This window comes from the organism of the source record quoted next, unplaced genomic scaffold (genome assembly GCF_019419815.1).
Source record: "Pyrus x bretschneideri cultivar Hongxiangsu unplaced genomic scaffold, Pyrus_bretschneideri_v1 Contig3, whole genome shotgun sequence".
Classification (NCBI taxonomy): Eukaryota; Viridiplantae; Streptophyta; class Magnoliopsida; order Rosales; family Rosaceae; genus Pyrus; species Pyrus x bretschneideri.
The window spans coordinates 10591035-10609784 of record NW_025999612.1 but is presented as its reverse complement, the minus strand read 5'-3'; the positions used below and the strand labels follow the sequence as shown (position 1 = coordinate 10609784).

The window sequence follows — 18750 nt, the reverse complement described above, 5'->3', positions numbered from 1 at the left end:
GAAGAAGAAAAATGATAGATAATGTTTTCAGGGACTTAAAGAAAATGTGAAAGTATTCTCTTTCTTTTATAAAAAAAAACAAATAGTCGTTATTGGCACTTTAGAGCATCTTAGATGTCGAATCTTAAATATGTAAAGTTTTGCTTTTCATCTGATATATATTAAATTAAATTGTAATTTTATTCCACTAAATTATTATAATAATGTTTTAAAATAAAAAGTAATAATAAAATTAATAAAATGCATTAATAATCAATTAAAAAGATGTTTGAAGTTGTCGTTAAATTTTGGTAGCAAGTAATGATAAACAAAATATAGTTAGAGGGTTTATGTAATTGGAATATATGGCGGATTGTATACTAGATTCATTAAGTCATTTTGTCGTTGATTCATCTGGCTTCAGCCACGACTCGATGCTCTTGCACTGGTTGTAGAAATTCGTCATATCCACCACCAAGTCCTTGATCACAAACATGTGCGGCGCTATCTTCGTTAGGCAGGCCAGGCCGTTGCAGCCGTCGATGTTCATGGCTCAGGAGCCGCAGATCCCTTCCTGGCAAGATCGCCGGAAGGTGAGAGTCGGTTTCCATCTCGTTCTTGATCTTGAAGAAGGCAGATCCAGACGGCAATGACGGAGACGCAGTTCCTCTCCGCCGACCTCCCAATTTGCGGACGCAGAGAAATGGCAGAGGCAGAAATCAACCCGGTCACCATCTCTCTGTTGATTCCGTATCAACCCGGTCACCATTTTTGCGTTTCCGGGCTTCAACAACTGCGAACAGAGAGGGAGAGAAGATTTGCTCCTTCTTGGTTGGAATGGTAGTGTTCCTCGGAATCAAAACAGTCATCACACCTCCAGCGGTCTCCAAACCGAGAGACAGAGGAGTGACATCAAGAAGCAACAAATCCTGAACCTTCTCGTTACCCTCACCGCTCAGGATCGCAGCTTGCACAGAGGCACCATAAGCAACGGCCTCATCTGGGTTGATACTCTTGCAGAGCTCCTTTCCATTGAAGAAGTTGATTGGTTCTTGGTGGAGTTTCTTGGTTCTAGAATTATGGGGTTTCAGCAAAGTAAAGGTCTGTGCATTCTACCTGTTTGTTGATTTGTCTCAGTGAGAATTTCTTTATGTTTGATGAATTCCAAGGCCGATTGTCATCGTCAACTAGTTTGCTCGTCGGTTTCTTGAAGAATTGTTAATTGTGGAGGCTTAAAGATTTGGTTTTGGTTCAATTTCTGGTAGTCTGGTTGGTCTAGGAATGTTGATCTTACTTCCCTTGATAGTCTGGTATGCTCCATGCGTGTGAATTCTTGCATTCTGGTATGTACAATTTTGTGGTTGTTCCGATTGTGGTTTGTGTCAAAATTCAGAACTGTAATGTCTAAGAAGATTGTTCAGCAGCTAACTGAGGAGTGGTGCAGTATTTTCCTTATTACAGCCTATAATGTCGAGTCTAACCAACTCAATTGTTAGCATGAATCTACAGTAAGTCCGGTTATACGATGAAGTTTGATGAAGTTGTAAACGGTAAATCCCACGAAGGGTAATTCCGTGATGTAAGTAGGTAAATCCCACGAAGGGTAATCCTACATAGATGTTGATTTTCTGTTGTTGAAATTGTGAAGGCCAATGCCACTGTTAAGAGTAGTTGTATTTTGGTAAAATCCACAAAGGGCGATCCCGTGGTGCTATAGTTAAGGCCGATGCCACACTATAGTTTGTTATTTTTCTGTTTAAAGGCCGAAGCCAATGTTAAATGAAGTTGTTGACGGTAAATCCCACGAAGGGTAATCCCGCAAGAAGTTGTTATAACCGGCCTGAGGGTGTGTTACAATTTTATAAGAGGCTTTGTATGGAAATTCTTTGTGAAGATCCTGTGAGAGGCAGAGGAATGTTGGTTTTTTGGATGGAGAGATTGTATCTGCAATATGTTTGTTTGAAAGGATGATACAGGGTTCAGTTTGGTCGTCTTCTTCCACCAGTTCCACAAGGATGATACAGGGTTCAGTTTGTTTGAAAGGATGCACGTCACCAGTTTGCAGCAAATCCAAGGTTCCAAAAAGGGTCCAGTCACAGTGCCTTAGTGTCAACAAACTTCACTTGGATACTCCAAGTTTAGTTTGAGGGGGGGTAATAACTGATATAACAGAAATATAGTTAGAGGGATATTATTGTAATTGGAATATATGGCTATATAAGGGATTGTATAGCTAGTATTTCATTAAGTTCATTTTGTATACATTTCATCCATTCAATCAATACAATCTTTCTAGTTTTCTCTCTATCATCTTTCTTTTCCCTTGTACCAACTTATATTTTGCAATGTAGTTAACAGCAAGGATTATGACTGTCAATCCATGAAATGCCACATCAGATTTGAACTTTTTGTTGAAAAACATTGTTGCTACTTGCTGCCTTTTTTTACGATTAGTGTTGATTTGGACATTTTGATATCTATTTTTGGAATGCTCTTAAAATAAGAAAAGACAAAGATGCACTTCAAGCTCTTAAAAACCTCTTGCACTGTTCCAATTCCTTCATCCTTGATTGTAATTAATCAATAAAATACTTGTAACTCAATTAGTTAACAACATCTTTCCTTGTACTTGAGATCCATTGTTAGTGCTGAAGAGGAATATAACTAGACCATAGTACTAAGTGGCCAGATAAACTTATTTTAATATGGTAGTTTAATTCAATTAACCAATAAAGTAAAAGAACAAACTTAAAAATAATAAACTATTGAGGGGGCTAAAAAATAGTCCATTCAGTTAGAGATGATATATAAATATGGTTTGACATTATTCATTTAAAAATAATTTCTTGCAGGACTATAAATCTGGATGAGGCTAAACATAGCCCCTTCGAATAGAGATGGTCGTAGTGCTCTGCCCCTTGCCACCGGTTCCCCCGTTAGTACAAGTTGCAGAAAATTCAAATGATACATCAAATGCTCCATTATAAAATAAGAATAAATGCTATTGAAACAAAATTTGCAAACCAAATGATGTGTCACAAATAAAAAATAAGCACGTTAATCAATAATTAAATAATAATACAATCATCAACAACCACATCATTTTATTTACAAAATTTGATTTAAAATTTTGATTTTCCTAGCATTACCCATAATATAATACATAAGGTTTATTTTCTTTGGTTTGCCAACTTTAGATTGGGTATCTAACTTAAATAACTTCCAAGACCTTGATAAATTACACATAAAAATTAAAAAGAAATATTGAGTAATCAATCTATGGGTTAATTTTATAGGAGTACAAAACCTTGTTGCAAGCAATCAAACAAAGAGAGTAACGCCATCTCCAATAAAAATAGCTAAAGGTCTAAAAGTAAAAAAATAATTCGATTTACTCAAAAAACTCGTCTCCAGTAAAAAGCTAGGCTATAAATATTGGAGCCCACCTGGCGACTAACAACCAAAAGTCCATCCGGCTGGCTAACTCCAGCCACCCCTCCAGCCCGTTTCATGGGCCCAGCTGCCAGGTTTTGTTAATGTTTCAAATCCGAAGGTTGGATTTTTCAGAGGCAGATTCTCTGCCCTCCTATTTTTCGTGCTTTCATGTTTTGTGCGATCAAGGTTAAGTCATGTCAATAGTTTATATTATTTTTTTATAAAGATAATAAGACAAAAAGGAATATTAATATAAAATGTTGACGTGACTTAACTATGACTACACAAACAGAAGGGCACGGAAAATAGGAGGGCAGAGAATCTACCTCCGGATTTCAAAACATCCAATTAAGCTAAACTGCAAGCAAGTCTTCAATTAGCTAAACTGAAAGCAACACAAAAGCACAAATTCGTGATTAATTAGCTACGTGTGTCTTTCTTAATATCTTCATATCACCAGGACCTTCATCAAATAATCCCAATTATTAATTTACCATCTTAAGACTCTGGTTGCTGCTTAATCAATGGGTTAATGGGTATTATTATCTCAAGAACCCACTTTCTGAGTAATTGAGTATGATTCCATATGAAGAACAAATTAATCTCAAGCAAAGTTTCAAATCAAGGTTTCCGATCTACTTTGTCCGTTCAAATTAAATTGGGTAAATATATCTTAACTTCGAGAATATTTAATAAAATATGTCACAATACCAAATAAATTTGAAAAGTTCAAAAAACATTACAAACTTAAAATGTTGTTATGGCACTTAAAATCATGTCCGGATAACTTTATTTTAATGTAGTAGTTTAATTTAATTAACCAATAAAGTTAAGAATAAACTTAAAAATAATAAATGATTGAGAGACTATGTTTAGCTCTTTCAGTTGAAGATGATATATGAATATGGTATAACATTCTTTGTTTAAAAATACTTACTCGCATGGCTATTATTCTGGACAGGACTATTAGTCCCTTTGGTTAGAGATCACATAATGACCAACCAAATGCAAAGTACATGAACATAATTCCATAACATTTTATTCTTTTGGAGATGAATCTTGAGTTTTATGTCTTAACTCCACCATCTACAGCCAAATTATGGCCAGTGACAAATTCAGAGTCATCCGAAGCTAAAAAAAGGGCGGTGTCCGCCACACTCTCCGCCGACAGCATCTTCCCCGCGGCTTTCAACCCAAAGCTCGGCTCGAACAACTTTCCAGCATCCTCAGCCTCCACCTTGTAAAACGAGCATAGTAACGGCGTCACCACCGGTCCCGGTGAGACACAGTTGACGCGTATCCCGTACGCGCCCAGCTGCAGACTCGCCGACCTCATCAATCCCAACACCGCATGCTTCGACATCGTGTAGTCCGTGAAGAACGGCCTCCCAACACTCGCTGCCACGCTCGCCGTGCACACGATGCTCCCTCTCACGTTGCCCTCCACCATGGCCTTCGCCGCATGCTTCACACACGCCGCCATCCCGCGGACGTTGACCGCCATGAGCTTGTCGTAGTTGGAGAGGTCGAAGTCCATCACGGTCTGCTTTGAAGCGCTGCCAATGCCGGCGTTGCTGAACATCACATCGAGGCGGCCGTAGATCTTGACTGTGGATTCTATCAAGATTTTGACCTGGTCCTCGTCGGCCACGTCACAGTGGATGTAAGTGGAGCGGTCTGGACCGATCGATGCGGCTACGTTTTGGCCTTTGTCGTCCTGGACATCGGCGATAACCACGGCACGTGCGCCATGCAAGGCAAATTTCCGTGCGGTCGCTTCACCGATGCCACTGGCTCCACCAGTGACGACTGCGACCTTTCCTTGAAGCTTTTGCATGGTTTGGCTGACTGAGACAGTGTCGATTGAGTCCGCCATTTTCTTTGGGCAAGGTTAAGCAAATAATTAGGTTAAGCTGCTAACTCAGCTACTTCCCTTAAACCTAAACGGGAGTTGGCTTCGTAAGAAAAGACCTCCTAATCATGAGAGATTTTTCAACGTGTGCACAGAACACAAGGTACAAAATATGATGTGATGAAATAAACACATTATTCAACGGTTAATTAATAATTCAATTATCAACAATCACATTATTTGGTTTAAAATTTTGATCTCCATAATATTATCTTATCATTTGATTTTCAAAACCAAATTTTAAATAAAATGACGTAAAAATTGATGATCGGAGAGGTCAAAGTCCATTAAGGTCTGCTGTGACGTGCAGCAAATGCCGGCGTTGATGAACATCACATCGAGGCGGCCGTAGTTCTTGACTGTGGTCCTCGTCGGCCACGTCGCACTGGATGTAAGTGGAGCGGTCATGACCGATCGATGCTGCTACGTTTTGGCCTTTGTCGTACTGGACATCGGCGGTAACCACGGCACGTGCGCCATGCAAGGCAAATTTCCGTACGATGGCTTCACCGATGCCACTGGCGCCATCAGTAACGACTGCGACCTTTCCTTGAAGCTTTTTGATGGTTTGGCTGACTGAGACTCTGTCGACTTTGTGGTCCGCCATTTTCTTTTGGCAGGTTAAGCTAATAATTAGGTTAAGCTGCTAACTCAGCTCCTTCAATTAAACCTAAACGGGAGTTGGCAGCATGATTAATATAGCTTTGTTAAAAATACCTCCAAACCACGACACATTTTTTAGTGTGTTCCTAACATTGGATGTCATTAAACATTTGGTAAAATTATTTTAAAGTGTCTTTTCGAAATTACCTTGCAAAATGGAAAGCCTTCGATAGTCTTGAAAAAGCAGTTGAAATCTCAACTTGTATAGAGGTGTCAATTTCCCTTTGAACTCTAATTTTAGCCAATTACTCCCAAAACTTTTATAATTAGCCAATTTCCTTCTTGAACTTTAATTTTAGCTGATTATCCTCCTGAACTTTTATAAATAGCCAATTTTCCTCATAACGCTAGATTTTTAAAAATTTCATCTAATTTTTTATCCATTTTAATCATGCGGACAACACATGACAACTGTATAGAAGCAAAAAGAATGGAAATTTGGATGGATGAAATTTGGATGAAAAAGTTAAAATCTAACGCTAAGGGGGTAAATTGGCTATTTATAAAATTTTAAAAGGGGGGCGGGGGGGGATGTAATAAGCTAATGTTAAAGTTCAGGGGAGAAAAGCTAATGATAAAATTTCAAGAGGATAGTCAGCTAAAATTAAAGTTTAGGGGGGAAATTGGCACCTCTATACAAGTTTATGGGGCAAATCAACAAATACCTCTTGTTTTTTAAGCAGATCCGGGGTGTGATGATGTCAAGAAAGAGCCACATCACCTAAAAGTAACGTCGATGAAGGTGTGTAGGTGCACTATTACATGGTGGACATTGTATGCCTAAGGATATGTAGTGTTGCGCTCCTTGTTCCAGACACACTGAAAAACCTCCATTACCACCTTTTCTATCTTCACGCATCCTGATTCATATTATATATATAGAGTAATGATAGGAAGACTAAATGATATAAAAGTTGATGATTTGATTATTATGTAAGGGGTTGGTACTATACTTATTTTTTATTGGTGACACATATTTTAGTTTGCAAATTTAGTAAATTTAGTTTACCTATCATTAACTATATATGGTTGGTCAAATAAGTAGTAGCTAGTATTATAGAACTTTTCTAAGTTTTCTAGGTTGGTGAGGATGTGACTCGTCACATTTGTCATTTTTTTTCGAGAACAACTTGGCACGAATGCGACAGTGACTTCTGGTATCAATAGTATACATTGGCAGTATTAAACCTTCTAAACATGTGATTATATGCAATGCTATTAGACTGTCTTAGTGTCCATGTGAACTTTGAATTTCCTTGTGCTATATTATTTATCTCAGATTGGGTATTATTTGACTCAATAGCATCCAGGGCAAGCATCCGGTGCAACTCCCTTTGTCAGACCTTTGAATCAATTCAACAGAAAATAAGTAGTAATGAACTTTTTGTTAAGGTACACTTACGATATTGTCTCTCCCCGTACACTTTCGATATTGTTAGTCTACGTATGGTCATCTCCAAGAGAAGCTCATATTCTTATACCATATTGTATTCTAAGAAGCAAATTTCCTCACCAATGCTTTAGCTAATCTAAGGCCAAGTTTTTTACGTACTTGTGTTCAAAATCGTACTATTCCTTATGAGGTCAGAAATGCGCCTTTTTTTTTCTCAGTACAAGCAGTAGTAGCTTGTTCTTAGTCCGGCACCCCCGTATTCCATGTCTCCCAATTAACCTTGGAACGCACTACAAATAAATGTAACTTATAAATTTGCAATATATTTCTTTAGGACAGGATGCAAATTACAATTGTAAAACATCATATCTAGGTGATAATTGGAAGTCGGGTCTCATTTCCTTATCAAGATCAAGCAACCAAAAGTCTACTGTATATAAACCAACCTTATAGATCAATTTTGCGAATTAAATGATGTATTATTAATAGCAAATAAGCACGATAATTAACATATAAATAATAATTCAATAAAAAAAAAAAAAACCATATCACATGCCTTATAAAATTTGGTCTAATTAATATCCTTAGCATTACCCTTTATTTTTTGGAGATGAATCTTCAGTTTTTTATCTCAACTCCACCATCTACAACCAAACTATGGCCAGTGATAAATTCAGAGTCATCCGAAGCCAAAAAAAGGGCGGCGTCCGCCACACTCTCCGCCGACAGCATCTTCCCCTCAGCTTTCAACCCAAAGTGCGACTCGAACATCTTCGCAGCATCCTCAGCCTGCACCTTGAAAAGCGAGCATAGCAACGGCGTCACCACTGGTCCCGGTGAAACACAGTTTACGCGTATCCCGTACGCGCCCAGCTGCAGACTCGCCGACCTCATCAACCCCAACACCGCATGCTTCGACATCGTGTAGTCCGTGAAGAACGCCCCCCCAACACTCGCTGCCACGCTCGCCGTGCACACGATGCTCCCTCTGACGCCCCCCTCCACCATGACCTTCGCCGCATGCTTCACACACGCCGCCATCCCGCGGACGTTGACCGCCATGAGCTTGTCGTAGTTGGAGAGGTCGAAGTCCATCACGGTCTGCTTTGACGCACTGCCAATGCCAGCGTTGCTGAACATCACATCGAGGCGGCCGTAGATCTTGACAGTAGATTCTATCAAGATTTTGACCTGGTCCTCGTCGGTCACGTCGCAGTGGATGTAAGTGGAGCGGTCAGGACCGATCGATGCGGCTACGTTTTGGCCTTTGTCGTCCTGGACATCGGCGATAACCACGGCACGTGCGCCATGCAAGGCAAATTTCCGTGCTGTTGCTTCACCGATGCCACTGGCTCCACCAGTGACGACTGCGACCTTTCCTTGAAGCTTTTGGATGGTTTGGATGACCGAGACAGTGTCGACTGGGTCCGCCATTTTCTTTGGGCAAGGTTAAGCAAATAATATGGTTAAGCTGCTAACTCAGCTACTTCTTTTAAACCTAAACGGGAGTTGGCAACATCATGGCTTTGTAAGAAAGGACCTCCTACTCAGGGTAGAGTTTTCAACGTGCACAGAACACAAGGATACACAATATGATGTGTTATCTACTCACCAATAGGAAATAAACACATTAATCAACTGTTAATTAATAATTCAATTATCAACAATCATATTATTTCATTTGTAAATTTATTTTAAAATTTGGTCTCATTGACATTATCTTATCATGTGGTTTTCAAAACCAAATTTTAAACAAAATGACATGAAATTTAATGATTGAATTATGGGTAATATGCAGAGAGACCAAATTTGTAAACCAAACGATGTGTCACAACAGAAAATAAGCATGTTAATCAATATTTAAGTAATAATTCAATCATTAGCCACCACATCATTTGATTTGAAAATTTGGTTTTGAAAATTTGGTCTTCCTAGCATTATCCTTGGATTATTAATTAAGCATTGATTATCGTGTTTATTTTTTTATTGGTGACACATCATTAGGTTTGCAAATTTGGTATATAAATTTGGTCTACAAACATTACTCACATAAAACTTCCCTCCACTTAATTATATAATAACATATGGTGTATCTGAGCACATTGAAAATATTCTCACTAACCTCCTTTCCTTCATCATGGTTCATGTTATATATGGTCATTCAAATAATTAGTTGTATTATAGAGCTTTCTAAGTTTTCTTGGTTGGTGAGGTGTGACTTGTAAGATTGCGTGGGATCGATATACTTATCATTTTTACGAGAACAACTTGGCATGGACATGTTACTTCAGTGACTTTTAGTGTCAATAATACAATATTATATACAAAAACACACATATAATATGGGCTTGTGCAAAGCAACGCTGCCCTACTTCTATGTCAATGGAAATATAAAAGTGTGTATATATATTATATAACTTTTGCATAATTCATCATATCAGTAAAAGAAAGAAAGTCTTCCTTCCATTACTCATATAAGAAATGTTATTCTTACCAAAACAGCTCGTTAATGGGAGTTGGTTCCTGTTTCCGTTGTCATCCAACTACAAGTTTAAGCTTTTTAGTGTCGATGTGAATTTTGAATTTCCCTGTGCTATTATTCTACTCAGATTGTTTATTATTTGACTCAATAGCATCCAAGGCAAGCATCCGAAGGAATTCCCATTGTCCAGACCTTGTTTGAAGCAATTCCCATTGTCAAGATCTTGTTTGAAGCAATCCCCAATGTGAAGACCTTGTTTGAATCAACTCAATAGAGAATAAATAGTAATGGATGGACATTTCGTTGCAGTACACTTTAACGAGATATTGCCAATCTACTTAGTTTCCATCTCCAATAGAGATTAAAAAGAGTGTGTGAGTATCACTACCCTTCTCCTATCATATTGTTTTTTGAGAAGCAAATTTCCTCGCTGATGCTTTAGCTAATCTAGGGCCAAGTTTTCACATAATTGTGTTCAATATCGTATTGTTCCTCATGCGGCCGGAAATGATTTTGTTTTTTCCTCGGTACAGGCAGTAGTAGTTTGTTCTTAATCCGGCACCCCCGACCACGTCCTTCAATTCACCGTGCACTAAAAATAAACGTAAATTACAAATTTGCAATATATTTCTTTAGGAAAGGATGCAAATTATAAATTTGCAGAGTCATATAGGTGATAATTGGAAGTCGGGTCTCATTTCCTTTGTCAAGCAACCAAAAGTCTACTATCTAGCTATATCTTTTGTTCTTTGGTAGAAGATCCAAAACTCAAAAGACATTATGTGTATACATTAGAGAATTAGACGATACAAAATTATGAATAATACTAACAAGTCTCATAATGTAACAATATTAAACAATCAGACATGCACCGATACGTAGTATGAACACAAATAAAATTGATACTAGCGCTTGTATAACAATTCGAGCGTGTTTATGCCCTTTGGTGTTCGAATTTCCCCATCCCATACGATCATCCACTAGTTCACCATAACTACAACTTGCAGGTGAATAAGCTTTTCTTCTTTGGTTTGTTGATTTAGATTCCCTATCAAACTTAAATAACTGTCAATAGATCTTATTTGGGGATGAATTAAACATAAAAACAGTACATGATTTACCTAAAAACACCGCGTCTTTTTTCGTTTAACAAAAGACCAAACACTTAAAAATAGTAAGAAAAAGAGAACAAACCAAGAATCGCCAACTCATTGGCGAACAAAGCCACCGTCCACCACCATGTCATGTCCGGTGACAAACTCAGAATCATCACAAGCTAGAAACAGCACCGCATCCGCCACGTGCCTCGGCGTCAGCACAACCCCTTTCAAGCATGCGAACTTCTCATACGACTTCTGAACTTCTCCCATTTCCATCCCACGCGCACGGCACGTTAACTGGGTGGCCAATGCGTTCGGCGAGACGCAGTTCACCCTGATGCCGTGCACCCCAAGCTGCCGGCTGGCCGACCGAACCAACCCCAGTACCGCGTGCTTCGACATGCAGTAGTCCGTCCTAATCTCCATGCCGTGGTTCGCCGCCACACTTGCCGTGCACACTATGCTCCCCCTCACGCTCCGTTCTACCATGACACGAGCTGCGTGTTTAACACACAAAGCCATACCACGTACGTTCACATCGAACAAACGGTCAAAAGCTGAAAAATCAAGGTCAAGAACGGTCTGATCTGATCTACTAACAATACCAGCGTTGCTGAACATGATATCTAGCTGCCCATATTTGTGCACTGTAGCTTCCACCATGGTCTTCACTTGTTCTTCATCGGATACGTCACAGTGCACATAGCTGCATCTATGTGTACCAATAGATTCGGCTACTTGACGGCCTAGCTCATCTTGGATGTCGGCAATCATCACCATGATGGCACCATGATCGGCAAACAGGCGTGCCGTCGCCTCACCGATGCCGCTTGCTCCGCCGGTGATTATTGCTACTCTGCCTTGTAATTTGTTGCGCACTGTGCTCATATTAAAGTTAGTATGGTTTGTTCAACTACAGCAAGACAATATAAGCGTTGTTTAGTATAGGATGAAAATTACGAATTTAGATCCTCTTCGGACCTAAGTATCAAGAACTTAAGGACCAGTAAATTCGTTTGTGTGAAAGAAAAACTGAAATCCTTAATTAATAAAAGTTGGGTCAACGAATTAATAGGAACTTTCAGATTCTATTTAAGTGATATGATTTATCTAATTTTTGGTTCGGACATTGAGATCCATTCAGATCTCTGTCTAAAATTGCAATATCGTGTCAACTAATCAAAATTGCAATGTCGTGTTAGTGATTCGATGAACGATGGGTTGGGTCCCATTTCTTTTGTCAACTAATCGGAAGTTTTCTTTAATTTTTGTTCTTTTGGAAGAAGATTCTGCCACATGATGTATCAGGAACGTAGAAAAGTGGGAGGTGGATTGTCTACAATTCCATTTTCATTCTTTTTATGTTTTTTTGTGATGTATGATCACGGTTAAGTCACGTTAATATTTTATATTAATTATTTTATAAAAATAATAAAATATAAATTAATAAAAATATAAAATATTAACGTAATTTAACTGTAACCATACAAATAAAAAAATATAAAAAAAGTATCAAAATGGAAATGCAGACAATCCTCCTTCAGAAAAGTGGCCTCAATTATGCATTGGAAAAAGGAAATGGGCTTTGGCTTCTTTCGAATCGAGTCATCTTTCTACATCACATGTTTGTACATATGCGAAAAAATGTATATTCATGGCTAATATTTTGCCATGCTTCATGGTAGCACATTGTTTATTTTTTATTGATGCTTGAAATCGAGTTCTGTGAAAAATTACAAAATATAAGCTGTTATTAAACACACACACACAACGAATTTATGTGCACATGTAAATCTGTAACTAGTAGGGATGGAAGGATGCCTATTTCCAAACGAAATAGCCAAATGTTGATGTTAAAACACTGTTTAACTAACTACTTAGTACTACGGTCTAATGATATTCATCTTCACTTGTAAATAAGAGGTCTTAGTTTGATTCTTTCCAAAAATGAATTTGAACCACATTACTGTTAGCCCATTGTGAGGCTAAGATCATATCCTCCATCTTAATGTAGATAATATCGTTTGTTTAAAAAAAAAATATTAAATAAACAGTCACACAAGGATGTGTGGCGTAGGCACAATACAACACTCCTCGAAAATCATGAAATTCAATATAAATTAAAACTGAAATTGAACTGATTCATTGTTCAGAAGCACAATGTACTTTCGAAAATGCCCCTATTTTAATTGTGTAATTTCAATATTGTCCGACAAACCAATGTAAATTTGGATCGTCCATTTTTTTGGCACTGTGCTCAAAATCAGTCCGCCATTTTTTTCTTCTTTCCTCATTGCTGAACATCTCTCTCCCATGAGCCCAAAAACCTGTAGGATGATTAAATAATTTAGTTGATGGTTTGATTCATGGGTATTTATTTTCCACTTCAATCTAAGTACTCACTGTGTCTTGCTTATCAAACTGTTTAATAAAAGACTTTGGATTTCAAAAACCGTGTTGTATTAAGAAATGAACGATTCATCATGTGTATCTTACCTTGTTCCCAAAACCGTCAATTTGTTGTATCACCATAGCCACTAAAATCTCCAGTTTCGTTGGTCTTTTACTGAGATGACTTAATCTCTGGTATAAAAAATCACTAGCTCTACAGTTAAAAATTCACCTTTCCGGTCACAAAGAAAAATTTCTCGTATTTGAAGTCTTCCGTTCCCAATATGCTTATACAAAAAGTTAAAAACAAACGAACGGTCACAATGTTGTCTCATTTGTTGTCGTTTGCCTAACATTTGCATCAGCTTTCACTGTTTTCATTTTCTTCCCTGCAGATTTTGGCTTTCTCTATTGTTTGTTTCCTTTTGGGATTTCTAACGAAGCATCCAGTGACCAAAAACAAATTACAAATAAAAGAAAACAATGTACATGTAGAAATTGGAAACCATGGTTTGTCTGATACATAGGTAATTTACATTCTTGCCCCCTAGGGAGGGGCAGGGACAACAACCAAACTCAATAGAATCATGAATGAGCAGTCTGTAATCCTGCAGTCATTAGGCCTTTTAGCCTGGTGATCAGCAATGATCCGAATGAGACTCGTAGAAATCGCTCGGGCATGGTGACATGACCTCTTGCTCTAGCAACTGCAATACCTGGTTCATTGATGGCCGGTCATCAGGGTTTGCATCGGTGCACCTTGCCGCAATTTCAAGAATTGCTTCCACGGTTTCAGCATCCGCATCTTTGCACCTTTTGTCTACTACTTCATGCAACCTGTTTTCTTTCAATTGGGTGTTCATCTGCAGATTAATGAATGCATGTATGAGACAAACCATTGTCTTACATGAAAAATATGAATGCATGTATCTGTCTTCGTAATTTTATGAAGGAAAGGAGCTTACCCAACCAACAACATTTAAGCCTCGTTTTACAAACGTTGGATCAGTTGGTCTTTTTCCGGTCACAAGCTCTAGCAATAGAACTCCGAAGCTATATACATCTGACTTCTGGGTGGCTCTCCCACTTTGCAGATACTCTGCAATAACCAAAAACCAATTGATTAGCATCTCCATAAATTTCATATTTCAATATTATCAAGCGGTTGGTTAGTCGTCTCGTATTTTGATCAAGCAGATTTTTAACTTTTAGGGCAGGGATAATTCATCCAGCACTCATTTAGTTGTGTGATTATCAGATGCTCTTATTTGGAGGACAGTAACATTCACCAAATAGTAAATCATGGTCAGGATGTCCGACATAAGTGACTATATCGAAATCTGTAATGATTGAACTGTGCAATCACCATAATCTAGCTCTACCATATATACTTACAGAAGGAAACAGGGTGGTTACAAAATGCATACAAGACCATAATATGGGAAAACACAAACCTGGAGCCAGATAGCCAAAGGTGCCAGCCACCACTGTCGTAACATGGGCATCCTCATCGACCAAAAGCTTTGCAAGACCAAAGTCAGAGACATGGGGATCCAAGTTTTCATTTAGAAGAATGTTGCTCGATTTTATGTCACGGTGTACTATCTTCGGAGAGCAGTCATGGTGCAGGTATGCTATGCCTCGAGCAGAACCGAGGGCTATTTTTAAACGAGCATTCCAGTTCAAAGGCTGCTCTTCCATCCCATGCTCTAAAGGAGATAAAGACAATAAGAAAAGAAAAAAATGAGAATCAAATAAGCATTCACATCTATCTAGCTAGTCTGTCCCCAAACAAGCATTCAGTTATCGCACATTCTGAGCGGTGATACTTACCATGTAAGAAATCATCTAAACTGCCCATAGCTAGATAATCATATATGAGAAGCTTTGAAACAGGGAGCCTGCAGTAGCCTCGCAGGTTAACTAGATTTATGTGCTTAATACTACCCAAGATCTCTAACTCCCTCTCAAAAACTTGATCACATCCTTCCCGACTTCTATCAATCCTTTTAACAGCAAAAGTACCACAATCATTCATAACCATTCTGTATACGGTGCCAAATCCTCCCGATCCTACAACATCCTCTTCATCGAGTGACTCTAGCTTTTCAATGATTTCACTTGAAGGGTAGGGCATATCACCATGGAAAGTAATGAGTTTTGTACCTGTCAAATGTTCAAATTTTTGTCAGCAACCATAATAAAGTTTGAGTTTATAACTGTATGAAGTCCAGAAAACATTGAGCTTACTTGCTTCTTGATTTACTTGCTTTTTAACTTCAGTGTATTTTTTTGCCACTCTTTCCTTTTTCGATGGTAACCGAACCCAAAGGAAGGTAAGGAGAATGAAAAATGCAATGCCCAACGCAGACATTGCACCAATGAGAACTCCTTTGATATAATGAGAAGATCGTTTAGAAGGCACTGGAATATCCACAGTGAATGCAACAAATTAGCATAAGCAGATTGCTGCTTTTTATATAAGAACTTGGTTAAATGTGAGTTACAAAGTTACAGAACCGCATTTTATAAAACTTGTCGTTCGCCTATAAGCTGATGAAAAGGGATCGAGAACTTGCCTGCTGCTTCATCACTTGTAGCAGTATGTGGTAGCACTGCAGGAAATCCCAGTGAGGTCCGACAGGGCTTGCGCACTTGTTGGCCACAAAGATCTAGATTGCCAATAAACCTATGAATGTTCAAGGAAATTTCAGAACAAGACACATTACACAAATGCTTAACACGGGAAGAAGAGAGAATATATTGACAGTTCTATCTGTACTGCACATAGTGCACAATTGGTGCCATATAATTACTGAAAAGTTAGTGGAAACATCTTTATTTGTGAATTAATTTATCAACCAACTCAAAACTTTACAGCCAAATCAGTCTTTGAGTGCACGCACACGTGCGCGTGCCACACACACACAAGACTCGGTCACTTGGGAAACAAGAGTGAGTGTGTGTTCGATTGGATTAGGCCACTTTCAATCAACATGCATGTGTCGACAGAGACAAGACAATTTTGGAATGAATGATGTGATGAGGGTATGAGTACTTACGAATTGTTACCAAAAGTGCTTAGAACTCCAACGTCTGGGATTTCACCGCTGAAGAAGTTGGTGGACAAGTTCCTATTACATATAGAGGCAATTATACCATTGAGACCCCAATCCAACTAAAAAACTGTGACATAGAATACCATTTGGTACTTAGTTATAATTGGAGCTTACAAAGAGTGTAATTTTGAGAGGCGGCCGATAGATGAAGGTATAGTACCCTTTAATAAATTGCTTGATAAATCCCTAAAATTTCATTGGAAAGTTCATCAAAACATGAGTAAATATTAAAATCAGTCAGTTGCAATTACTAAGATGATAATTAAGCGCCCTATAGACTCCGTACCGAAAAATATAAGAACAAAGGCAAAAAAAATCTTACAGTATGGTGAGATAAGAAAGGTTTCCGATATCTGATGGAATGCCACCTTGGAGATAGTTAGCCCTCAAGTACCTAACAGATAGAAGACAAAGTATGCAATGCCCAAATTCAAGAGTCACATAACATAAATAGATGGCAAAGTGACAACTAAAATATATTTTACAACCCAAAGAAGAAACAGAAAAGAGCAAAATCACTTCAGGTTTCCACTTACAGAGCCCTAAGCTCAGCACAATTGGTAATTTCATTAGGAATGTTTCCATGTAAGCTGTTTTGGTGAAGTGCCCTGGTTCACATTGAAAAAGCACAATCAGAAGAGAATCAAAGTTGGAGAACTTCTCAGCTGAGTTTTTACTAGTTCAGTATTGGACTCACAATCTTTGTAATCTGCTGAGTTTACCAATGCTGGGAGATATGGTGCCTCCTAGTTGCATGTAAGGCAAGTTACTGCAAAACCCAATTCAATATATATGAAAAGCACTTTGAAAATAAGCAGATTAAATCAAAAGCACTTTGAGGAAATTGAAAAATTGGTTTGAAATTTTGACTTACATAGAGATGACTCTAAGGTCCTGAGGATGGCAAGTAATGCCAGTCCATTTACAGGGTGATTCATCAGAATCCTGCCAGTCACTGAGAACATTTCTGCTGTCGTTCAAAGTGCTTTTGATTTCCAACAATGCCAAACCTGAAGCAAAATTATTACCAAAAAATATTAAAAACAAGATTAATATAAAACCTTAATATAATATTGAGGAAATGCAGAAAGAATGTAAGTTAGCCATTAAAGATTTGATTTTTATATATCTGTCATTAATGACCAAAGAAAATCGTAAACAAGGAAAATTCAACTAATTGACTAGTTAAGTAAATTTCTATCATAAACAAAAAAAAAAAAACTTTAACCAAATGCCTCCATTTTTCATCAAGAAAAAGTTCAGAAAAGCCAAAAAATTAAAGATATTAGACCAGAAAAAAATTAGATTAAAAAAAAAACACCCAGCAAAACAGAAAAGTGGAAGGTTTTTCTTACCATCTGGGCTGAGAGCAAGAGAGCAATGGGAGGAGAAGATTGCAGATGAAATTACTGAGAAAACCCAAACCAAGAAACCCTTCTTCATCTTCTTGTTTCTGAGCTCAGCCACTTTACTCACAGTACTCAAAGTTCCAGGGTTTGAGAAGTAGAGAGAAAGTAGTGGGAGAGTTTCAAAAGTTTCAAACTATGATGGCAAGTTGGCAACAGTGGGTAGAGTGTAGAGTGAGAAGCAAGCTGGGGGGAAAGGTGGGGTACCACCCATTACCAATAAACTAATTACATTTTTGAAGCACGAAAAGAGAGAGAGAGAGAGAGAGAGAGAGAGAGAGAGAGATTGCTTTTTTCTATAATTCATGAGCAGAGTGAAGGACAGACTTTCGAAAATGAGTCTGGAAAGTTGTGCAGAAACAATGGCCGTTGTCCACGAATTCAAAAAATTGACCATAAGCCTTCACAGCTTCGTCTGCAGATTCATAACAACTCGCTACAGATGGTGGCCACGTATCATGTCTGATTCCGGACGGCAATTGTATTGAATGCTTCCCAGCGGTTGAACAAAGTTGCCGTACAGTGGTCAAGACTCAACGTTGCAGTGCAGCAGTAGCACAAGCTGACCCTACAGTGGCAACGAGTCTCCTTAGTGTTGAAAATTGCATGAAGAAAATTGGATTAAATGGACAGAAGTTAATTATATTTATTTTGCCTCTAAAATTATGGTGTTCTTTCATTTGGTCCCTAAATTCTTCTTCCGTCCCATTCCTAAACTTTTTAAAATCAATAGAATTAGTCATGTCCTGCACATACTAGACCTAGGTGCTGTGACATTCGCCTTGGATTTTGGGTGAAAATTGCACAATGCATAGACATTTTTGTTTGATAATGATGGTGTAAAACACCAAGCTAAGATGAAGCCCATCT

The 18750-nt window shown here is 38.2% G+C and overlaps 4 protein-coding genes across 4 annotated transcripts; all 4 read right to left on the bottom strand.

Moving 5' to 3' along the window:
* Nucleotides 1-4306: 4306 nt before the first annotated feature.
* Nucleotides 4307-5423, bottom strand: LOC103958763 ((+)-cis,trans-nepetalactol synthase NEPS1-like). The gene has a single exon (XM_018650251.2). It carries the CDS (start codon nt 5288-5290, stop codon nt 4481-4483), a length of 810 nt encoding a protein of 269 aa, XP_018505767.1. The 5' UTR covers nt 5291-5423; the 3' UTR covers nt 4307-4480.
* Nucleotides 5424-7887: 2464 nt separating this feature from the next.
* Nucleotides 7888-9143, bottom strand: LOC103958762 ((+)-cis,trans-nepetalactol synthase NEPS1-like). The gene has a single exon (XM_048589788.1). The coding sequence runs from the start codon at nt 8814-8816 to the stop codon at nt 8001-8003; it is 816 nt and encodes a 271-aa protein (XP_048445745.1). The 5' UTR covers nt 8817-9143; the 3' UTR covers nt 7888-8000.
* A 1778-nt stretch (nt 9144-10921) lies between these two features.
* LOC103958764 ((+)-cis,trans-nepetalactol synthase NEPS1-like) lies at nt 10922-12145 on the bottom strand. The gene has a single exon (XM_009371084.3). The coding sequence runs from the start codon at nt 11850-11852 to the stop codon at nt 11073-11075; it is 780 nt and encodes a 259-aa protein (XP_009369359.2). The 5' UTR covers nt 11853-12145; the 3' UTR covers nt 10922-11072.
* Nucleotides 12146-13826: 1681 nt separating this feature from the next.
* Nucleotides 13827-18399, bottom strand: LOC103958765 (LRR receptor-like serine/threonine-protein kinase FEI 2). The gene is made up of 13 exons (XM_009371085.3): nt 17830-18399; nt 17349-17484; nt 17172-17243; nt 17011-17082; nt 16797-16868; nt 16589-16660; nt 16418-16489; nt 15935-16044; nt 15606-15779; nt 15189-15521; nt 14810-15064; nt 14321-14454; nt 13827-14218 (listed from the first exon to the last, which is right to left on the bottom strand). Exons 1-13 carry the CDS (start codon nt 17915-17917, stop codon nt 13994-13996), a joined length of 1815 nt encoding a protein of 604 aa, XP_009369360.2. The 5' UTR covers nt 17918-18399; the 3' UTR covers nt 13827-13993.
* Nucleotides 18400-18750: the final 351 nt, after the last annotated feature.